We start from the raw sequence: 24,112 nt of genomic DNA, 5'->3' as shown, positions 1-24,112 counted from the left end.
GTATAGTGTGATCCATTATATATGCATCCCACTTAGTGAGGCAAATTGTTACACTGAACATACTTTTATGACCCAACACCCAAATACCTTTCAATTCTCAAAACACTCTACTCCAGCTGGCTCTTTGCTTTTTAGTCAATGCCATCTTGAAGGATGAGGCATGATGCCCTTAAAATATTTCTCCTACTTTCTATTTTAGTTCCTAAAATGGCAGCTGATCTGGTATCCTGATGCTATCTAAAAATTTCCTCATCCAGAGTTATTATTCCCAGATGATGAACTCTTTGGTGGCGATGATTCCAATATAGTAAGAGAAGCATAACCAATGTTCAAGCAATGGAACAGGAGCCGGGATATTCAGGCTCTGGTCCCGACTTGGCCACTGCCTCCCTGTGCTATAACACGGGGACCCACCAACCCATCACGGTACTCAGACCTACGGAGGCCAGATGCATCCTCAGAATCATCCTAGCACAGTGCTCCTGGGGCCATGACCACCCCAGAACACTTGGACTGTGGATTCAATGTGTGAATTCTACATGGGATCACCCAGGTCTCAGCTCTAATATGTAGTTTTAAAATTATGTTGTCATCTTTAGTCCTATCTAAATTATGCTGAAGTAATGGACTCTCTGGAATATTTATTTTCATTTCCCCAAGGCAAAACGTGCTTCATGTGAAATGAGAGAGAAAAAAAAAAATCAAAAAAGAAAATGAAACAATCTTCTCAAAGTCTAAGCAGAAGAAATAATTTTACTTTTAGAAAAGGATTTATCAGGGGCTGGGTCTGTAGCTCAGCGTAGCATGCACAAGTCCCTCAGTTTGATTGCCAGCACTTGCAAAGCAACCAAACAACAAAAATAACAAAAACTTATCAGTCCAGTTTATGTGTAAATGAACTACATTCTAGCATATATTTGAAATTAGTGTGGTTTTTTTATTTACTGAATTATGTATATACACACGGAGCCAACCTTCTGTTCGTTTCTTGAATTTTTTTGTGAATCAGTTTCACACTCCCCACTGTGCCAGATCATCTGCCCACCTGGCTTAAAATCAAATCACTACTGAAAGCCTAAGCTTTAGGATTTCAAAAGCAAAATGTTCCAACTTTGTATACATCAGAAAAACAAGGGGAACAAAAAAGTGTTCTGGGTTAAATTTCCATATTAAACAGTCCACACATCAGTGCATAAGTAGAAATGTAGCCTTGATGCAGAGCCCGCTGCCTCTCCCAGCCTCCTAACCTACGGCAGACATTACTAGTCAAACAAAGCTTCCCCTCGGAGCCTGGAAGCAGCCTGAGAAAGTGGCAGCATTGCACTTCCTGGAGATTCTTATCAACTGACCAGTGTTGGCGGGCAAGTTCATACTCACTTGCCATTCCTGCCATGACAACCAAACAAAAAACAGGGTGAACAAGACTCCTTCTCTCTACCAGCTTCATCGCCTGAACAACTCAGAACACCCTCCTTCCAAATCATCAGGCACCTTCTTATTGCAATGAATAAATAAATATGAATGAATTTTTATATGAATGAATGAAGGGAATAAAGTCAGTCAGGCATTTGCTGCATATGGCTTCTGAAGATGACCTAGCCCTTCCCCTCTCATTCCTCAGATGAGAAGACTGAGGCAAAGAGAAGGATCATCCAACTTCACCAGAACTGGCAGGAAAACTAGGATGAGCCTGAGGTGAGTGTCCTTTTCTATGTGCCACCCCTACCCCCCATCCGGGCAGCCAGGGCTAGCCATAAAGGTGACAGAAAAGAACACCCATTTCTTTATTTAGTCTCCTGATCTATTTCCAAGAGAATGCAAACAGCTTCAGTTTGCATCTCATACTCTTGCCTGCACCATCTGCCCTCAAAAATAAACATGCTTTTTGTGGCCAAAGTGAAAAGGGAAGGAAGTCTCTGGACTTCAGATTCCTGCCAATGGGGCAAAATTGTACACTCTCTCAAGACCTAAATTGCACAATGGTCTATAAATCTTCAACTGTATTCAACACCCAGAATATATCATTTATCCTTATCCAATTAATTTAATGGTCTTAAAAACTGGATGCTAGGTACCTGACTCTAAAAATAGCTTATGATATTTAACCTCAATAAATGAGTGTGTCTGGTTACAGACACTATTGTGTTTTATGCTAATATCCAAAGGAAACCATCTTCATGACTTTCAATCTTTCTATGTTTAAAAACGTACACATATAAAATGCCCGCCAAAACTCTGAAATAAGAAAAATCATTGTCTTCCACACATCTTCATTCATTTATGTTATTTCTATAGGATCCCAAAGTGCTGAGAACTGGATGCTAATTTCACAATAGCACTACACTACTCCTCAGAAGTTCTTAAATGATGCTGCCACCATTTGTCACATCACAAAGAAATGAACAAAGCAAAAAACCAACATCCTTTAAAAGGGTTCAAATGCTGAAGCCAATAAGAATCAAAACATTAATCAATAGATTATTTCCTAACATGACCCTCCATTTTGAGAAGCAGGAAAATTCCAGATCAAAATTAGTTTAAAATATGCACATTTAGTACTTTTATATGAAACACACGTTAATTATGATTGAAGAAATTAATCAAAGATGTGATGCTTCAATTATAATTGTAGGAAAGTATTTTTCTAGACTTGTACAACCACAAACTACATACACAAAAGCTACTAATAAGAAATTAAACTATCAAATAGTCTTTGAGAATAGCATCATTTTATATGCCAAGAATACTGACAATGCTTCTAAGTTACATTTAGTAAGAATCTCCAAATACACAAAATATACAATAAAATTTGTTCTATACAGAAGTATTCACATCTTAAATATATTTAAATACGCCTAAGAAATACTATAGTTAACACAAACTACAAATTACAAAGATAACAATCAAGAGGTCCTAAAACCAATTTATTGAATAGAAATTCAAGCATGCTTACAAAGAAAAGAATCAAACCAGAAATCATCGACCTACTTCTTTTCCCAGTAAACGTGGCTAACAAAGGGATTATACAAAGGCTGTAGGATCCCACGACCAGCAGTGTCAATAAGGTAGCATCATAGTGCCTCTCTGAACCAGCCGGTGGGGTGAGTGTAGAATTGATAAAGATTTTTGAAGAAATATCAGTTTCTGTACAACTGCGAAATCCTCCTGGTACAGTCATTTAAAAGGATCAAAGCAAGCTCAATCAGGAAAAACTGCAGCCATGCTCACTCTCGTGTCCCTCATGCTTGCTCTTAGTGAATTAGAATGGAGGGGAGGAAAAAAAAAAAAAATCTGTGCGCTCCAAGGCACTACACAAAACAGATTAAACCAGCTAGCAAATCAAACTAAGAAAGAGACTCACTGATTTGAATGCTTAATCTGCAACAGAGACACATCGCCACTAGACAGCTCTGTGGGTGTATGGTGAACCCCTTTGTTAACAGACAAAAAGGAATGACAAAAGCATTTTACAGCCTCCTTAGGAGTGTCAGACACGGTCCTGAGGCAGTGTCCAAGCCAACATGGCTGTCGATGGAAAACGCTGGGTGACAGCACTAGAAAATGCATCTGCTTCCAGTCCAGGGTCACAAACCCTATCCCTGCGGGTACTTGGTGATTCTGCTTTGGCAGTTTGTTTTTAAAATTCACGCTGTAGAACAAAGAAGGCTGGAAGGGAAATGATCTTAAAATAACACACGTGTGAGTTACCTTTTCAAATTCTGAGAATAATCAGCTGCATGCAAACCCTTCTGATGTTTGCCCCAATTTCAACTAATAAATAGGTCATAATCCTGTTAAGATTTAGATAATATATTCCAGTATTGCTAATGTGTTCATTTGCTGCTACTTAAATTTTCGTATGAGACCAGCTCCTGCTGTTTAAGTGACTTGTCAGAAATGTGCTGTCATTAACTCAATGACTGATCCTCCATAAACCATTCTGTCACATGCCTGCTGTGTGACTTTGGACCTGTAACAACATCTCTGAGCTTCAACTATTTCATATATAAAACCAAGATAACAGACATCATTTGAGAGAAAAATATGAAATAATGTATAGTAGCCCTGCTACTATTTTATATTCAGAAAGATTCAATAAGCATTATTCCACTTTGTCCTTATCTCCTCACCAAAAAGAAGAAACTGATTTGGTCTTAAAAGGGAGAGAATCCTCCACTCCTCCCCACATGTTTGTATCTTGTTTTACCTGATATTTTGGTCACCAACATAAACGTCTTCTTTCTCCTCAATTACTTTTTAAAAATTATTTGTTCATTTTAGTTATACATGACAGTAGAATGTATTGTGACACAGTATACATGTATGGGTCTCCTCAACTATGTGTTACATAAGGACCGTTTCATCGATATCCTGTATTCCTCACTATTACCTATCATGATGGGGTCTGGGCACAGTAGGCACTCCAAGAGGGTCTGAATTAGTTCACAAATTATTTTGTGAGTTAATTTAAGGAGGAAATGAAAAAGTAAGTGCTGAATCCATTACATTTTTCAAATGAAAAGGAAAGCTTAATTAATTTGCTTTACTAATTAACTTTTTATACAGAAAACAGAAGAACTTTAAAAATATGCTCCATTTCAATTATTTGGAATTAGGCTTGAAGTTACAGCATATTAGTTACACTGCATGATTCTAGCATCTAAAGTAAAAGTTATAGAAAATTATACATCTACAAGAAAGTCTTTTATAATCTCCCTGAGTTCCAGTTGGGTTCCAAGAGCCTCTACATTGTTATTCTTTCGTTAAACCCCAGAATACCACTGACTGAAATGATGCTTTTCAGACTCCTTCGTGAAAAAACACAACAGGTGCCTCAACACATCATCATTTCAGTGCTTCAGAGCACATTCATCAACAGAGAATGTTTAATAAAGAATTCATACTCCCTGCCAAACTTTCTGAACAATTCCAAAGAAGCATTGTGCAGATTTTCTCCTAAATACAGAATCAAAAATTCTCCTATTTGTTTATAGAGCATTGTTTTTTAAAAAATATATAAATACTGTTCCAACCACCCCCAAATTTTCGACACGAGAGCAACTTACAATTAGTGCTGTAGGTGCTCAGATCACTGTGGGTGCTGGCAATGGACCGGCTGCTTCCTGTCCTCCGCAGCACAGAACTTTTCACAGATGCCTTGGATTTGGGAAGTGGCCTAGGCAAGTTCGCCCAAGATGGCTGTGCAGATTTCAAACATGTAGGTTTTCCTTGGGATTTAAAACAAAAAAAAAAAGAAAAACGCACATTTTGAAAGCTGGCACATTCAGTTTTGTAAACTCAAAACTTCTTCACTGTCAGCAGAGTCAGAATACAAAATGAATATTCAGGATCAAGTAACTTCAGATGAAGGATGAAAGCTTCACACAGACTTTGTATTTTCGAGGCTTCAGAGACAGAAGAGCATAAATGAGGAGGCAATCAGGCTATGAGAAGTGTGGCTGTAAGCCTGCACCCTGAAGTAACTGACGAGCACGTCCTCTCTGAGGTAGGAAACAGATCAGAGAATCCTGTGAGAAAGCAAAGTTGAAATCAAAGCAGAAACAAATTGATATGAACCCCCCCCCCCGTACGTTAATACAAAAATAAATGACTCCGTGCACATGTTAGGCTGCCAAATAAACTATAAAAGTGAAAAATTTTAAAGCATCCAAAACAGAAACACCAACTTGATCTGAGAAAAAAATTCATTTGGAAAATGCCTAATGCCTAACACCAGGTGGTGCTACATTATTAGTATTTTTAAGATCCACCTCTTCATCTTTACTCACCAGCTTGCCAAACATACCACACCACACTTTCTAAACTCTTCCTTGTGGCAAGTTTCCACTTACTTGTGAAATATGCATGTTTCCTGTCCTCAGACATCTTTGAAGGCACACCATGCTTACGCTCAGACCTACTACTAAAGGCATGAGCATAGCCCAAGCTCAAGTCTTTGATCCCAACTCTCTTCAAACTCAGTCTCTTTTATTTCCTTTACTCGATGCCTTAAACAGATGAATCCCAAATTCTCACCTGCAGCACCACCCACCTGAATCCCAGTGACACTCAGGTTTTAAATTCCTTGTTGAGTGTTTCAACTCCCATCTGTATATGCTAAATTCTAGCTCCACTTTTCCTTTTTCACAAGCCCAAAACATTGCAATGGTGTTTTTTTTCCCCTCAGATCCCCATACCATCGGTCACTCTATGCTACTAGTATCACATAATCAAAGGACATCAAGGGTAGAAAAAGACCTTTGAAGAAGATATTGTCATGTTTTACCAATGGCACCACAAGTGGGTAAAATCATGCTCATTCCCTTATCTTAGGGATTTCAGTAATAAAAATCACATCTTAATGGAGAAAAAAAAAAAAAACCCGCCAGCTCCTTAGGTCAGGCATCTGAAGCCTCCAACAGGAAGCCTCCCCATCACCAGCCTCCCCCCTTAGTGTTCTTGTGTATCAGTGTTTGCTCTGCTCCAATCAACCCAGCTTCTGACATCAGGATACAGATACACCACGTGTTATCACACTTGGTTGAGCACACCATTTCTGTCCTTCCATCACTTCCAACTCTACCACCTTTATCTCCTGAACATGAAAATTAAGGTCATGACCCAAGCTCAAGTTTGGGATTTTCCACTATCTACAATATGCTGACATTTTTCATTCTCTTAATTAATATTTAATTTTAAATGCATAAAAGGGAGTCCTAGGATTGGTTTCTACCAAGTGCTGTTCCCTTGTTCCCCTGCCCTCTACATACACACACACACACACACACACACACACACACACACACACACACACCCTTATTTGTCTTTTTCCAGGTCATTCTACTCTATTCTCCTCTTATGCCCTCTGTGTGACTGAACTGGGCTCCTGCACCCAGCTCCCATTTCTGCCCTGTGAATACAGGGTCAGCTGATAATTCTCTCGTAAATCCTTGCTAGGACACACGTACAGCTCCACTCTAGGTCTACTGACCTATAACCTGTATTTTAACAAGGTCCCCCAGATCATGAAAACACACATTGAATTTCAGAAGTGCTGCCGACAATCCCAAGGATGTGGAGCCTCTCCGGCCAGGGCACCCTTCCCTGGGAGGTGCACCCCTGGCCTCGCGCTCACACCACACGCCTGCTTCCGCCACCAACTAGTTCCACAGGTCTCCTAGACTGCTTTCTTACAGGAAGAACGTCTGATTCGAATCTGTAGCTTAGACCTAGCACTGGGGTGGAGTATGGAGTGAGAACACGTGTTTGCCGAACTGACTTTTCTTTCAATGCCAAGAGTAAATAATGAATGTGGATAACGTGTTCCCTCATCGTGCACATGAAGGCATGACGCACTGTACCCCTCTGAACAAGCCTCTTCGGTCCTTTAAAAGGGTTAGCAAATATCGGATATTCCAATACCCATCTGATCTTTCATTTATATTTGCCATCAGTTTTACTAGCTTTTAGAGGAAAGAAAAAAATTGATTTGGGGAATAAAAATTTACCAAACTATTATACCTTCAGCAGAAATGCTCTAATGAATCATCATCAGAAATAGTGAGCAGGGCTGGGCAAGTAACAGATTAAAATTTCCGGGGCCAGAGCTCCAATGTAGTCAAGGCTCAACAGGTTTTGAAGTCACTTATTCTTCAGAAAGGTATGCTTCACAGAACTGCTTCTGAAAGCATTCTAAGTTCACAGGCTCAGCATGAGTAGGCTCAGCATGCCGCAGAATTACTAGAGACCTGGACCTTTACCGATTCTACACATAGCCTACACCAAAAGCGCACTCACCCCGGAGCCCAAAGGCCATTCCGAGTCTCCCTGTCCCTCCCCTCTACCTAATGGCAACTTGTAGACCCTGCAAAGTCTTCTGGAAAAAGAAAAAAAAAAGCCATCTTTATTCCATCATTATAATAAGCAATAAGGGTAGTAAGTAATGCCTTTCACCAAAAGATTAGCTCTTTTTAAGTTTAGTGGGGGTTTTGTTTGTTTTGTTTTATTAAGATGGGGTCTCACGATGTTGCCCAGGCTGTCCTACTCCTAGATTCAAGTTATTCTCCTGCCTGAGCCTCCCAAGGCCTGGGACTACAGGGGCACACTACCACACAGCTCTCCTAGCTAGTCCTTTTGATGCTGAGAATAATCCTAGTGGTATATTATCATTACAATCCCAGATAAGAGAACTAGGTGATTAAAGGGGTTACTTGGATCACATGTCTAACTAGTGTTAGTGAGTCAGAATCCCTAACCACCAGCCCAATGTTCCCTCTGCTGTGCCACAGAAAAGCAGCATCACATTTAAAGGAAGAAGAACAAGGCTTGTGGGCAAATTCAAAATTTGAGCTTACCCTCTTTTTTTTTTATTGGTTGTTCAAAACATTACATAACTCTTGACATACCATCTTTCATACATTTGATTCAAGTGGGTTATTAACTCCCATTTTTACCCCAAATACGAGTTGCAGAATCACATCGGTTACACATCCACATTTTTCCAAAATGCCATATTAGTGACTGTTGTATTCTGCTACCTTTCCTATCCTCTACTATCTCCCTCCCCTTCCCTCCCATCTTCCCTCTCTACCCCATCAGCTGTTGTTCAATTCTCTCCCTTGTTTTTTTTCCCCCTTTCCCCTCACCATCTCTTATATGTAATTATGTGTAACAATGAGGGTCTCCTTCCATTTCCATACAGTTTCCCTTCTCTTTCCCTTTCCCTCCCACCACTCGTCTCTGTATAATGTTAGTCTTTTTCTCATGCTCTTCCTCCCTACTCTGTTCTTAGTTGCTCTCCTTATATCAAAGATGACATTTGGCATTTGTTTTTTAAAGATTGGCTAGCTTTACTTAGCATAATCTGTTCTAATGTCATCCATTTCCCTGCAAATTCCATGATTTTGTCATTTTTTAGTGCTGCATAATACTCCATTGTGTATAAATGCCACATTTTTTTTATCCATTCATCTATTGAAGGGCATCTAGGTTGATTCCAGAGTCTAGCTATTTTGAATTGTGCCGCTATGATCATTGATGTGGCAGTATCCCTATAATATGCTCTTTTAAGGTCCTCAGGGAATAGTCCGAGAAGGGCGATAGCTGGGTCAAATGGTGGTTCCATTCCCAGCTTTCCCATGAATCTCCATACTGTTTTCCATATTGGCCGCACCAATTTGCAGTCCCACCAGCAATGTGCAAGTGTACTCTTTCCCCACATCCTCGCCAGCACTTATTGTTGTTTGACTTCATAATGGCTGCCATTCTTACTGGAGTGAGATGGTATCTTAGGGTGGTTTTGATTTGCATTTCTCTGACTGCTAGAGATGGTGAGCATTTTTTCATGTACTTATTGATTGTATATCCTCCTCTGAGAAGTGTCTGTTCAGGTCCTTGGCCCATTTGTTGATTGGGTTATTTGTTATCTTATTGTTTAATTTTTTTGAGTTCTTTGTATATTCTGGATATTAGGGCTCTATCTGAAGTGTGAGGAGTAAAAATTTGTTCCCAGGATGTAGGTTCCCTAAATAGGGAATTTACCTCTCTTATTGTTTCTCTTGCTGAGAAAAAAACTTTTTAGTTTAAGTAAGTCCCATTTGTTTATTCTTGTATTTAACTCTTGGGCTATGGGCATCCTATTAAGGAATTTGGAGCCCGACCCCACAATATGTAGATCGGAGGCAACTTTTTCTTCTATCAGGTGCAGAGTCTCTGATTTGATATCAAGCTCTTTGATCCATTTTGAGTTAACTTTTGTGCATGGCGAGAGAAAGGGGTTCAGCTTCATTTTGTTGCATATGGATTTCCAGTTTTCCCAGCACCATTTGTTGAAGATGCTATCCATTCTCCATTGCATGCTTTTAGCGCCTTTATCAAATATAAGAAAGTTGTAATTTTATGGATTGGTCTCTGTGTCCTCTATTCTGTACCATTGGTCCACTTGCCTGTTTCGGTACCAGTACCATGCTGTTTTTGTTACTATTGCTCTGTAGTACAGTTTGAAATCTGGTATCGCTATACCTCCTGATTCACACTTCCTGCTTAGAATTGCTTTTGCTATTCTGGGTCTTTTGTTTTTCCATATGAATTTCATGATAGCTTTATCTATTTCTACAAGAAATGCCGTTGGGATTTTGATTGGCATTGCGTTGAACCTGTAGAGAATTTTGGGTAATATCGCCATTTTGATGATGTTAGTTCTGCCTATCCATGAACAGGGTACATTTTTCCATCTTCTAAGATCTTCTTCTATCTCTTTCTTTAGGGTTCTGTAGTTTTCATTGTATAAATCTTTCACCTCTTTTGTTAGGTTAATTCCCAAGTTTTTTGTTTTTGTTTTTGTTTTTTTTTGAGGATATTGTGAATGGGGTGGTTTTCCTCATTTCCATTTCAGAAGTTTTGTTGCTGATATACAGGAATGCCTTTGATTTATGCGTGTTGATTTTATATCCTGCCACTTTGCTGAATTCATTTATTAGTTCTACTAGTTTCTTTGTAGACCCTTTTGGGTCTTCTAGGTATAGAATCATGTTGTCCGCAAACAGTGATATTTTAAGTTCTTCTTTTCCTATTTTTATGCCTTTAATTTCTTTTGTCTGTCTAATTGCTCTGGCTAGTAATTCAAGGACTAAATTGAATAGAAGTGGTGAGAGAGGGCATCCCTGTCTTGTTCCAGATTTTAGAGGGAATGCCTTCAGTTTTTCTCCATTTAGAATGATGCTAGCCTGTGGCTTAGCATATATAGCTTTTACAATGTTGAGGTAAGTTCCTGTTATCCCTAGTTTTTCTAGTGTTTTGAACATAAAGGGATGCTGTACTTTGTCGAATGCTTTTTCTGCATCTATCGAGATGATCATAAGGTTCTTATCTTTAAGTCTATTGATGTGGTGAATAACATTTATTGATTTCCGTATATTGAACCAGCCTTGCATCCCAGGGATGAATCCTACTTGATCATGGTGCACAATTTTTTTGATATGCTTTTGTATTCGATTTGCCAGGATTTTATTGAGAATTTTTGCATCTATGTTCATTAGAGATATTGGTCTGTAGTTTTCTTTCTTTGCAGTGTCTTTGTCTGGTTTCGGGATCAGGTGATGTTGGCCTCATAGAATGAATTTGGAAGAGCTCCTTCTTTTTCTATTTCTTGAAATAGCTTGAAAAGTATTGGTATTAATTCTTCTTTGAAGGTTTTGTAAAACTCCGCTGTATACCCATCCGGTCCAGGGCTTTTCTTGGTTGGTAGTCTTTTGATGGCTTCTTCAATTTCTTCCTTTGTTATTGGTCTGTTTAAATTGTGTGTGTCTTCCTGACTCAATCTGGGCAGATCATATGACTTAAGAAATTTATTGATATCTTCACTGTCTCCTATTTTATTAGAATATAGGGTTTCAAAATACTTTCTAATTATCTTCTGTATTTCTGTAGTGTCTGTTGTGATATTGCCTTTTTCATCCCGTATGTTAGTAATTTGAGTTTTCTCTCTTCTTCTCTTCCTTAGCATGGCTAAGGGTTTGTCGATCTTATTTTTTCAAAGAACCAACTTTCAGTTTTATCAATTTTTTCAATGTTTTTTTTTTGTTTCAATTTCATTGATTTCCGCTCTGATTTTAATTATTTCTTGTCTTGTTATATTTGCTGTTGTTTTGCTCTTCTTTTCTAGGGTTTTGAGATGTAGTATGAGTTCGTTTATTTGTTGGTTTTTTCTTTTTTTGAGGAATGAATTCCAGGAAATGAATTTCCCTCTTAAAACTGCTTCCATTGTGTCCCATAGATTCCGGTATGTTGTGTGTATTGTCGTTAATCGCTAAGAATTTTTTGATTTCCTCCTTTATGTCTTCTGTAACCCATTGATCATTCAGTAACATATTGTTCATTTTCCATGCGATGTAGGATTTTTCCTTCCTTCTTTTATCATTGATTTCCAGTTTCATTCCATTATGATCAGATATGGTGCATGGTATTATCTCCACACCTTTATATTTACTAAGAGTTGCCCTATGGCATAATATATGATCTATCTTTGAGTAAGATCCATGTGCTGCTGAGAAGAACGTGTATCCACTTGATGATGGTTGATATATTCTATATATGTCGGTTAAGTCTAGGTTATTGATTGTGTTATTGAGTTCTCTAGTTTCTTTATTCAGCTTTTGTCTGAAGGATCTGTCTAATGGCGAGAGTGGTGTGTTGAAGTCACCCATAATTATTGTGTTGTGGTCTATTTGACTCTTGAACTTGAGGAGAGTTTGTTTTATAAACGTTGCCGCACCATTGTTTGGTGCATACATATTGATAATTGTTATGTCTTGTTGGTGGATGGTTCCTTTTAACAGGATATAGTGTCCTTCTTCATCCCTTTTGATTAACTTAGGTTTGAAGTTGATTTTATTCCATATGAGTATGGCCACTCCTGCTTGCTTCCGAGGGCCATGTGAGTGGTAAGATTTTTCCTAACCTTTCACCTTCAGCCTGTGTATGTCTTTTCCTATCATAGGAGTCTCCTGAAGGCAGCATATTGTTGGATTCGTTTTTTTGATCCAGGTTACTGCGCTTTCCCTCTTAATAGGAGAAAGCTCTTACAGTAGAATGGTAAACAGAATAGGCATACACCAAAGGCCTTAACCATTCACCAAAGTACTAATGTTTAATAGTAAAGTTGACCTAGAGTAGTTATATAAGTGGATCTCATATAATGAAGCAATAAAGCATACACATCATCAGCAATATTGAAAGAAAGACAAGGCAACACTAAGCTAATTGAGGGACTATATTAATCTGAGCACCAAAATCTCCAACAAGTGAAATCAATATGAAACTTCTCTTAAAGTTCTGAAGAAAAAAAAAAGACCTTTATGGGTTCACACCACATCATGTAACATATCTTGATGTAAGGTAAAAAGATTTAAGATCTACCTATGGATGTATTATTGACCATAGTCATTTATTTTAAGCTTACACATTTGGCATAGACTTACATCCAGACAAAAGATTTGTTTTGATTCTATGAATTATAACCATCTGTTGCCTGGGGGAAAAAAAAAATTTGCGCTTTGCCATATGTTATAACAGAGTCTATTGGATTTGAAGCATACATGTTTTCCTCTAGCACCCAACTTACTAGGAGAGCCATCTTAGAAAACCTGATTGAGAGCTCTGTATACAATAATTATTTTAAAGCACTGAAAAACTGCATTGAGCATTGGAAAACTGACTTGGCTGTTCTTTACAGTGGATAAAAAAAAATAATGGGTTTTGGAGATTCAATTATCTAAATATAAAAATATTAACTCCTATATTACCTACATTAGAAGACATAGTTCATCTTAATAAATATATAGACAACGGATTTATGTGAAAGTGTGTGTTACACAAGTATATACTTGCTTACCTAGTAAAGTAACTGTAACTAATCATAAAGTTTAAATGTGTGGTGATAGAAACAATTGACATCTTGCCACAGAAATCACTACCATATGTTTGCAGGGAAAATTATAAACTGTTAGCAAAATCCTTATGTCTTTTTATTAGTTATGCTGTTGTGTACCTTGCACTCCTTGGTAGAAGCACAGAAAAAGAAAATGAGGCTGGAGAGGTGGGTAGTTTCCAGTTGAGAGAGCGATGACAGTACAGGCCATGCTGAGAATGTTAGACCTTACTTGCTAGGGGTGAGTGTGGTGAGAATTTGGGGACAGGAGCTATGTAGCCTCTTCAGCACTCCCACCAAGACCTGATCATGTGGTGGTGGAATGCAGAACAGACTGAAGACTTGGAACTCAAGGAAACAAGTAAGGAAAGTTTGGGGCACCTGCCAGGGTTAGAGTGGTGGAAATTTTAACTAGACAATGGAAATTACTGAGATCAGTTTGTAACATATAAAAATTAATAAGAAATGCACACGGCAGAGTCACTTACTACAAGAGTCGGGAAGAGAAAATTCTAAACAGTTAAAATACAAAATTTAAGAATCTGTTTATAATTATAACTTGGGTTCTTTAAATGTAATCACATAGAGAAAGTGACCTTTGTAGTAATTGTGTACAGCAGCTCAGAAGTATAATAAAATTAAAGTCTACCCAAAGCAATAAAAAATTAACAATTTTGGGGAAAATGAATTACAATACTCAAATCAGTGGCTACAGGTTCATTTCCAACTCATACTTTCACTAACAATAACGGACATGTCTACAAACTTAGCTTCAATGAAAGTGTTTTAGTGTGTAAACAATGCTTAAATAAACAAGATATGTGGCCTAGAAAATAGATACTACACAATACCAACAGGTTTTTCATCTACCAGGAAGATAGAAGAATGGTCCTTTAGCAATGATGAACAGTTGCACATACACAACTTTCTGTGAAGAAGTTCACTAAAAAGTGGTAATCCCATGTGAAAAGTATAAAAAATAGGAAAATAAGAAGTTTAAATAAGTATATGTTAAACATGCACTAAATTAATATTTTAATTGAATGGTATTCCAATAAAGTACTTTTAAAAGAGCAATTAAGTTTTTAAAAAACTTTAGTCTGTAATTAAGATTAAAATAGCCAAAAATTCCATAACAGAAAAATGAGAAATCCACAACTCAAGAACAACAAACCAAACAATTCAATTTAAAAATGGGCAAAGGACTTGAACAAACATTTCTCCAAAGAAAATGTACAAATGGCCAACGGGCACATTCAAAGATACTCATCATCACTAGTCATTAGGGAAATGCATATCAAACCACAATGATACAACCTCACATCCATTAGGACAACTACTATAAAAAACAACAAGTATTGGCAAGAATGTGGAGAAAGTAAAACCATTGTACATTGTTTATAGGAATACGATAGGGTGTAGCTGCTATGGAAAATAGTGTGGCGGTTCTCCAAAGAATTAAACATGGTGTTTCCATATGATCCAGCAACTCTAGATCTAGACGTACAACCAGAATGAAAGCAGGGATTTGAACTGGTATCTGAACGCCCAATCCCAAAGCTGCATTACTGACGATAGCCAAAAGTGGAACCAATTCAGAGTTCACAAAGAGAGGAATGAACAAAACGTGGTACATAAATACAATGGATTATTATTCAGCCTTTAACAAGAGGGAAATTTTGACGCTTGTTACACCTGCATGATCGTTGAAGACACAATGCTAGGTTACCTATGGTAGTTACAAAAGGACAAATATTATAAGACCCCCCCTTTCCATATCAGAGACAGAAAGCAGAATGTTGGATGCCAGGGGTTGGGAGAAGGAGAAACTTGGGAGTTATGGTTTAATGAATACAGAATTCCAGCTGAGGCAGAAAAAAAAGTTCTGAAGATGGACACAGCACAATAATATGACTGTCCTTTACTCCACAAAAAACAGCATATTTTTAAAAAGGCTAAAATGGCGATTCTACATGGTGTAAATTTTACTGTAATCTTCAAAATATATAAAAAAGAATTTGTGCAACTAGTTGATAAGGCATATTATTTAAGCATAAAATAGTCAATTGTGGGCCTAAAACTGCATTGACAGATTAATAACCTAGTTATTAATAAACATTGGCAATATAAGAAGTCAGGATGGGACAAAGGAGATAATTTAAAATCACAAAATGAATTTATTTGTGGTATTAAGATATTTTAATTTCAAAGAATTAAAATTTGAACTGGACACAGTGGCACATGCTTATGATCCTAGTTATTCAAGAGGTTGAGGCAGGAGGATGACAAGTTCAAGGCCAGCCTCAGAAACTTAAGAGATACCCTGTTTCAAAAACAAAAAGGGCCGGGAGAGACTGGAGCTGTAGCTCAGTGGTAGAGTATGCTAAGTCCAATCCCCAATACCATAAATTTTTTAAAAAAATTAATATATATATTAAAGTTTTGAGAAGCAGTGTGGGGTAGAGGTTAAAATTTGGACAATCTAGGCCAGATGGCCTGGGTTCAAACCCAACTCCAATATGCACTAGCTATGTGCATGTTACGTACTCTGTCTGAGTTTCTATTTCCTCTCTGAAAGAATGGGATGATTACAATTGTACTTACCTCATAGGTCCTTGTGAGAGTTAAAGGAGTTTATAATCTTAAAAAAAAGAACAGTGCCTGGTACATAATATCATACAAATATTAGCTCCTAGATCTCACCAGCCATCAAAACAAAATTAGATAAAAAAGTAAAAGGTTTAAAATAAATATAAAAAATAATTAAATATAGACCAATCTTCTCTTTGTGTAAGAAGGTCTTGTTATGCATAAAAACAGGAAAAATTTAGGGAAATGATATATTTGACAGCACAAAAATTTCGATTTTTAAAATCACCATATACAAAATTTAAAGGCATATGGTAAAACAAAGAACAAAGACCAGATCAACAAGAATCATATGCCAAAATAAAAGTCAGTAAAAAGAATTCTCCTTTTTTTTTTTTTTTTTTTTTTTTTTTTTTTAAAAAACATAGCCTCAATTTGTCTTACACCTTTCCTGGCTTCCCAATCCCCATCTCCATGGCTCACATCCTATAGAAAGGTTTAAAAGTCAAATAATTGCTTCCTGACCTTTCTTGATGTTTGGAGGGACCATGTGATCCAGTCCGTGCAGATAAGAGGTAAGAATAAGAGTACTGGGAGGTAAGTTGCTGACCAGGATTTTTCCTCCCTGATAAACGTAGAGAGGCATGTCAGGAGAAAACTCCTTCTCTGGGACACCAGGGTTGGCTTCCAGCCTTTGAACACAGTGGCAAGAGGCTGTTACACATGGAATTCTTAGCGACCATATTTTAACTGAAAAGTCACCGAGATTAGCCAATGGGGGTTGAGGCAGGAGGAGTGGAAGCCCAGAAAGTAGAAAGATGACATTACTCAATCACTGCAGCTGGGTCAAGCCTGCCTCTAGACTTCCTGTTAGACACGACCTTCAGGCTTAAACCCATTGAGTGGTTGTCCAGCATCTGCTGCAAACCATGCTTAACTACCATATTCTGTCTGTGACATTTAACACAGTTGATCCCTTCTTTCTCCTTGAAAGGCTTATTTACTTGGCTTTGAGGATGCTGCACTTGACTGACTACCTTCCTATATTCCTGGCCATTCTTTCTTGGTCTCCTTTGTGATTCCTGCTGCTCTTTCCACCCCTTTAAGCTTGGGAGTACCCAAGAGGTACCTCTGACCTGCTCCTTCTACACTTACTGTCTTGGTGATCTTATCCAGTTTGGTAGCTTTATATATCATCTCTTAAAGAGCCTCTTGCCACTGTGTTCATTTGTATTGAATCCCAAATGATATTCCTACACCAGACTTCTATGAACTGCCTTTTATATATCTACTATTCACTTATCTCTGCAATTGAATTTCTCATGTCCACCCCCTCAATATCCATGTCTACATCATTCTTTGCCATCTCAGTTAATGTCAGCACCATCTTTCCACTGCTCACATCAAAGGTTTATGGTCATCCTTCATTCCTCTCCTCTCTGCTTTTACCCCTCAACCAACCAAGTCCTGTTGGCTTTACTTTTGGCACAATCCTGATCCAAGAAACCAGTTATCTTCTGTTGTGATTAAGCCTCTCCTCATGGCTCCCAAACTCACTTCCATTCAATCTATTCTCAACTATCAGAGGGGATCCTCTCAAAATCTAAGTCAGGTTTAAAGCCAAAGTCCTTAGGATGATTTTCAAGACTCTCTGTGATCTTGCTCTCACTACCTCTCCAACCTCATTTCCCATTTCCCTTTCCCTTACTTCATTCTTTCTATTCCTAGGACACATCAGTCAAGCTCCACTTCAGGATCTTTCCTCTTGCTGTGTGCTCTAAGTGGAATAGTCTTCATCTAGATAGTCACAAAGCTCTGACTCCTTGAAATTACCAAGATGTAATTTCAAGGAGGGAACATTTTTATCTCGTATTCACCTGATCACCTGAATGCCAAGCACCATCAATTAAAATGAGATATCATTTTGCACCTTCTAAACATGAATACTTGGAAAGGGTGTTAGAAATGTCAAAATACTGGCAAGAGTTTTGGAAAAACTCACATGCTCAGAGTAGGAGCATAGACATGTATGCTGCTTCTGGCAGGGAACTTGGCAATGAATCTCAAAGCCTTGAATAAAATTCCCCCACCCAGGGTCCATCTAGATAAATGTATCCAGGAATTTATCTAATCTGTTTATGTACTTTCAGAGTTCTTCTATATGGGGTTGTTAAGTATACTAAAAAATAAACTACCTTAATGGCCAAAACATCTGAAGAAATAAACTGTACCTACTATGTAGATAGTTGAATGAGTTACAGCTTGAGTGAGTCCCCCAAAGTAATTGTGGTGAAAACTTAAACTCCAATGCAACAGGGTAGGGAGGCGGGGCCTAATGAGAGGTCATGAGGGCCCTGACCTTAGGAATACACTAATGATATCTTGGGTTAGTTATGGGAGAGGAGGCTTTTACAAAAGTGAGTTGGACCCCATCTGTCTACTTATTCTTTCATGCCCTCTTGCTTTTCTGCCTTCTACCCATGAAATGAGGCCAGTGCCGGGATCTTGGACTTGCCAATCTCCAGACTGTGAGTCAAATAAATTTCTATTGTTTATAAATTACCCAGTTGGTAGCATTCTGTTACAGAAATACAGACTAAGACAATATCACCTTCTCATGATAGAATATTATAGTCATTTAAAACCATGTTACTAAGAAAAATGTAAGAATCTAAGAAAACAGGAACCATACCTTCTAAATAAAAAAGAAAATTCTGTGAACTAACTAGGTACCTACTGGCTATTAGGCATAGGATTTTATTTTATTTTTTTCTTTGTGGAGACAAGGTCTGTATTACTAAGGCTTGTCTCAGACTCCTGGGCTCAAGTGATCCTCTGGCATAGCTGGGACCACAAGTGCATGTCACTGTGCTCAGCTAGAAATGAGATTTCTAAAACAGTAAAAATTGTCTCCATTAAATATGTGTAAACACGTGCAAAAAGAAAAAGCACTAAATAGTTATAAATTCTGATGTTGAAAGCTATTTGGTGGTAGTAAGGTTAAGGGTCATTTTTGTTTCTTTTTTCCTTCTGATTTTTCACTTAAAATAACCTGCTGGGAAGCTGGCAGTGGACACTTGACAAATAAGTTCAATGCCTAGTACCAAAATAAATAAATAAATAAATAATCCGAATTGACTAATTCAAGATGACAAGGGGTAGAATAAGGTTTGCCTTGCTTGGAACAATGCCCCCACATTCCTTTCATGAACTTAAAAGACCTAAACTCTGTCTTTTCTTGGTTGATCGCCAGAATACTATTCCACTGTGTCCTAACTGACCATCCGCTCGCTTCAGTATTTCTACACATCTTCATGTTATACTCTGAATCCTCTATTTCTGCTTCCTGGTACACCAGCCAATTTCTACTTAAACACACACACACACACACACACACACACACACACACACACACACACCACCACCAACAACAAAACCTCAATCCATATGTGTGTTTCTGATGTTTATTTCTGAAGTCTTAAATGTCAGAAAGCATCAACACTAAACCAAGACTGGCTGTTACCAATGTAAGGGTATACATCTCTTATAAAATTACATTTACTATATAGAAAGAATTCCATCAAGTTGGAATTCGTAACCTCAGCCTCTTCTGAGATCCCGTTGTTTCTCACTGTGTTTTGTTTTCTCACATCATAAGGACAAATGTGATGAGAAGGACTCACCACCCTCCCCCTTTGTCAACGCCCTGAGGGCGGGAACCATGTCTCACTCTCTCCACAATCCTCCAGTGTCTGGCATAGGACTTGCATAGTATTCACTCTCAATCTGTGAAGTGAATGAATTACTTTCCAGAGCACAGAATTTTAGTAACTCGCTCCATTTCTATATTGTGAAATGTTATTTCAGTATCCCACGTTCTTACCATAGCCAAGATAATACTTTACTAGCAGGATATAAGAAACTGTACTCTGGGTACCCAGCACACTGACTTAAATTCCAGGGTAAACTCACAATAGGAAACCACAGCAGCACAGGTGAGTCACAACAAAAACACAGCCAGTCCCAAGAGAGTGGTAATTTGACAGAGAAACAAGAACATTCCACAAAGCAAGGTTTTCACAGGCACTTGAGTCACACAGAAGCACAGCACTGAAGGTCAGGACCTGAGGACCTGTTTGTGCCTGGACTTCACAAGAAGTCTAATGCTTTGGGTGTGGATTAACAAAAATAACTTCCTTAGTTACTGGGCTGGGAATTTGCCCACAGCTAAGGGAATATCTAAACTTCAGAGTATCATAAACCTAGGACTTGGAAGTGTTGCATCCTTTCCCTAGCTACCATGTAAAGATGGACAGGGTCTTCACATGTTCACCAGTGAGTTTATTTTTTGGCAATGATACCAAGAACTGATAAGGACAGAGGATGGGGCTGGGGTGTAGCTCAGTTTAGCATTGTGAACGTGTTTAGCATTCACAAGGTCCTGGGTTCAATCCCCAGTGCCAAAAATGAAAAATGGTAGAAGGCATTTGGCAAGCTTTCTGACTCATTAGGAGCCAAGATTTGTGGGCAGAGCTCCTCTAAGCAGTGAAATCACTGAGACCTCAAGAGTGAGCATCAACTTCCTTTCCTAAGTTTACAAAAGTGAACCAGTCAATAAAATCCACAAACTTGTTTGGAAGAAATCATCAATCCTCAAAAAAGTGAGCTTGAAAATATGCAAGAAGCTACCCAGCCCATTATCTGCTGCTACTTTGAATGTTCACTCTTAAACCTATTTCATCTCCTAGTATATCTCCTTCTACATGCTTCTGCATTTCCCTCTTTATTTCCAAGACGTATTTGCCTGGGCAATGGATGCATTCTGACTATTCTGTTGGCGGGCTGTCATGCTCATCCCTCTTGCTCAAGATTAGCTGTTTTCCCACAGGCTTCCTCAACCTTGCCACATTTTTACTGTCTTAAACCTCAAACTCGTACACACCCCTTTCAGGTGCTCTCCAGTCTTCAATACCTTCAGGGTTATCATCCCTCAAGCCAAACCCCTCATTCTCTAGAGAATCTTCTCTTGCTGCTCTATTCTGTATATCACTTTATGATCTCACTATCTACACAGCCATCAGAAAAAGAATGCTGGTGACACTTGGGACCATTCAGATCTTACTGGACAGTCTTCCTTCAAAATATCTGAAGTACGTGCTCCACTTTCTATTCCGACATGCTGGCAGGAATCTTAGAATTCTGTGTCTAGACTACTAGAACGGACTTGCCTCAACCTCCTTAGGGCCATCTCTCACTGACCCCAACACATGCTTTGCTCCAGGCACGCTGACCCTAGCCTCACTGGTCCCCAAACACAATATATACTTTCACAACTCAACATCTGAATCTTTGACAATGCCGGCGATTTTATCTGCAGGCAAACCACCACAGGCACATTCCGAGGCTCCTTTGAATGTCCACACTCTTCTCCAGCCTTTCCTTAGTCTGAGCTGGTGTTGTTCCCTTTACTAAGGACACACAGTGCTCCCTACAAGTCTCCACTCAAATCAAGTCCAGTGGTGTTCCTAAATATCTGCTGGGTAACAGGTACAGTGTGCTAAACACAAGAATATAAAACTAACTAAACCTGGACTCTATGCTATGGATCTCACAGGTTAGCAGGAGACAGACATGTAAGAAAATAATTACCACACAGCTTGATATGTCACAAAGGTCAGAGCAGTTCTGCCAAGATCTGAAGCATGAAGAGCCTACATTGTATGATTTGCTTGGACACCCCTTTCCACCCCACCCTCCGATTACTGAGGTTCCTAGGAGAGTATATTGGTTTAATCATATTTATATCCCGAGTCTAGTAGACTCCCAACATGCAGGCCCTCCAGACGTTTCATGAATGGACGAATCAGGGACTTCATAGTGACATATTAAGCATATTCTGTGAGTCATTCCACAGACCAATGTCCTTCGGAATCATTACTAAGCGAGAAGTATGTGCAATATCTAGAAAAGATCAAGAATTTAGTGATGTTAGTGAGAAAGAACAGGGAAGATACTTCTTTCTCAAGTGCCTACAGGGTCCTTGCTTTAGCTTATCTTCTTGCACTTCATCATCTTATATACTAAACATTTTATTTAGTTTATTTTCCGACTTCCCTTACTAGAACTTAAGCTGCCCAGGGGCAAGAATGTCTCTCTCTCGTGCACTTCTTCATCGCCAACACCAAGAATCGTTCCTGGCACAAGCAAGCATTCACTGGACAGTTAACATAATGCCCTTTAATGAATAATCCATTCAGATGCAATGATGAAGAAGTAAGTGTGTCAGGGCTGCCACATGCACAGCAAACAGGGGCTGAGAGCACAGATTCTAGGGACAGACTGTCTGGCCCTGTCCCTGTCTCCACCAGTTATCAACTGTGTAACCTCATTAAGCTTTCAAATCTCAAATGCCTCACAGGTACCGTAGGGGCAATCATAGTGTCTATTCCTCATGTGCTGTGAGGATTAACTGAGCTCATGCATTTAAGGGAACATAGGATAGTGCCTGGCACATCATAAACAGGTTAACTACCATCAGTATGTTTACAGGGAAAAAAAAAATCCAGAGACATACTCTAAATGTGTTTTAATTACATACAAATATAGATGCATCTATTAACAATATATTAAATATGGCTTTTAGAATAAAGTATTGAATGATAATTTATGATTTCTAGTAATTAATTCTATAGATAGGTGAAAATTCTAATTTTGCTCACTTCCTCTCTCATATTCTCACTTAAAAAAGGTTTTGGATACAACAAGAGTTAAAAAGATTTTAAATTCCCTTTAACACTAAGTAAATAAAAAAAAAAAAATCAGTTTGCATAAACCAAGCAAGAAGTTGTACCACTCAGGAGGAGAAAAGAGAAACCTGTAACAATAGACGGGTCATTACACGTTTCGGATATTCCACTGTCCTGCAAGGAATTTATTAACCTGCAACAGACTGAATCAAAACAAGAGTTTACCCATGGTATTTCTCTTTTTCTGGAGAAAAGGAAAAGCCGACTCTTTCATGAGGCCTTCCTTCCCTTGGGGCCTTGGCCACACCCTCACATATCTATTTGTGTGGCCGAGGCAGCAACAAGCAAAGGCCTCCCCAGGCAACAGAAAGACCCACAGGGCAGGGAGGACATTCTGTACCACTTCTGGAATCCTACCTGGCTCCAGGTAGTCACTGAAAAGGCAACTGCATGATTAAGTGGGAAACACAACACTCTTAGGATGGAAACCTGCTCAGAACCAGTGCTACCTGAAGCTGCGATCCTGACGTACCTATCTAGGTTACTTACTCAGCAGCACTCACTCTTGATAACCATAGAGAATAATTTGTATCATTGGAAATTTAGCCAAGGGTCTGAAGTGTACCACGGTTTCTAAACCATTCCGTTGAGCTCAAGAATTTTCTTTATTTATTTAGGAACTCACGATCCTACCCACAGCTCTTCTTTAATAATGTGAGGGCTGAGAGCTTGGACTCCAGAGTTTACCGCCTTGTCTGAATCCCACCTCAGCCACTTCCCAGCTACATAACATCAGAAAAACCCTCCATGGAGGTTTCCTAATCTAATTAACATGGGAGGAGGCCTCAGAAAATTATTCTGAGTGTAATACGGATTCATAGGTGAAATGATTAAAACAGAACCTGGGTCTTGGTATACATTCAACAGCATGAGCTGCTATGGCTGGCGTTATAGACCTAAGTTTTATCATTATTTCATCTTACTTATTTAACTAAGTGTGTTAAAAAATACATACCCCCAAGAAGCCAAAGTACTTTGGATTTGGCTTCTTATAAGCTGACTTAGTTTTATATAAATTTTCCCATTTTGACAAAACAGAAGAGATCCATTCAGTTTAATTATAAATCTTTCTCACACTCATTCTAAATCTTCAAGAAAATGGCTATTTTAACTCTGGGTCTGGTTTTCCACTTAGTTCTCTGAAAGGATTTATTGAAAACACTATACAGGCTGGAACATTCCTGCTGCTCACCTTTTCAGCAAAGTAACTTTGTACAAATACAGTGGAGATTCGTTTGGTTTCAATTTTCGAATACACAAACACTGCATTGTATAAGAAAATAGCAACAGG

The 24,112-nt window shown here is 38.6% G+C and overlaps 1 protein-coding gene across 6 annotated transcripts in view; it reads right to left on the bottom strand.

The window, feature by feature from the left end:
* The window catches only part of Mtus1 (microtubule associated scaffold protein 1), a 146,081-nt gene that overhangs the window by 64,998 nt on the left and 56,971 nt on the right, over positions 1-24,112 (bottom strand). For 4 of the 6 annotated variants that reach the window (XM_078031078.1, XM_005334304.5, XM_040267863.2 and 1 more), the window contains one exon: positions 5,067-5,228. The exons of 1 other annotated variant lie outside the window; for it this stretch is intronic. In XM_078031078.1, coding sequence (XP_077887204.1) covers positions 5,067-5,228 — 162 coding nt within the window. Of the gene's footprint in view, positions 1-2,988; positions 3,194-5,066; positions 5,229-24,112 lie in introns of those variants that run through there. One more of the 6 variants, XM_021732466.3, reaches the window with a different exon arrangement.

This window comes from Ictidomys tridecemlineatus, chromosome 14, assembly GCF_052094955.1.
Source record: "Ictidomys tridecemlineatus isolate mIctTri1 chromosome 14, mIctTri1.hap1, whole genome shotgun sequence".
Lineage (NCBI taxonomy): Eukaryota > Metazoa > Chordata > Mammalia > Rodentia > Sciuridae > Ictidomys > Ictidomys tridecemlineatus.
The sequence above is the reverse complement of the archived record's forward strand: the minus strand, read 5'-3'. Positions and strand labels throughout refer to the sequence as shown.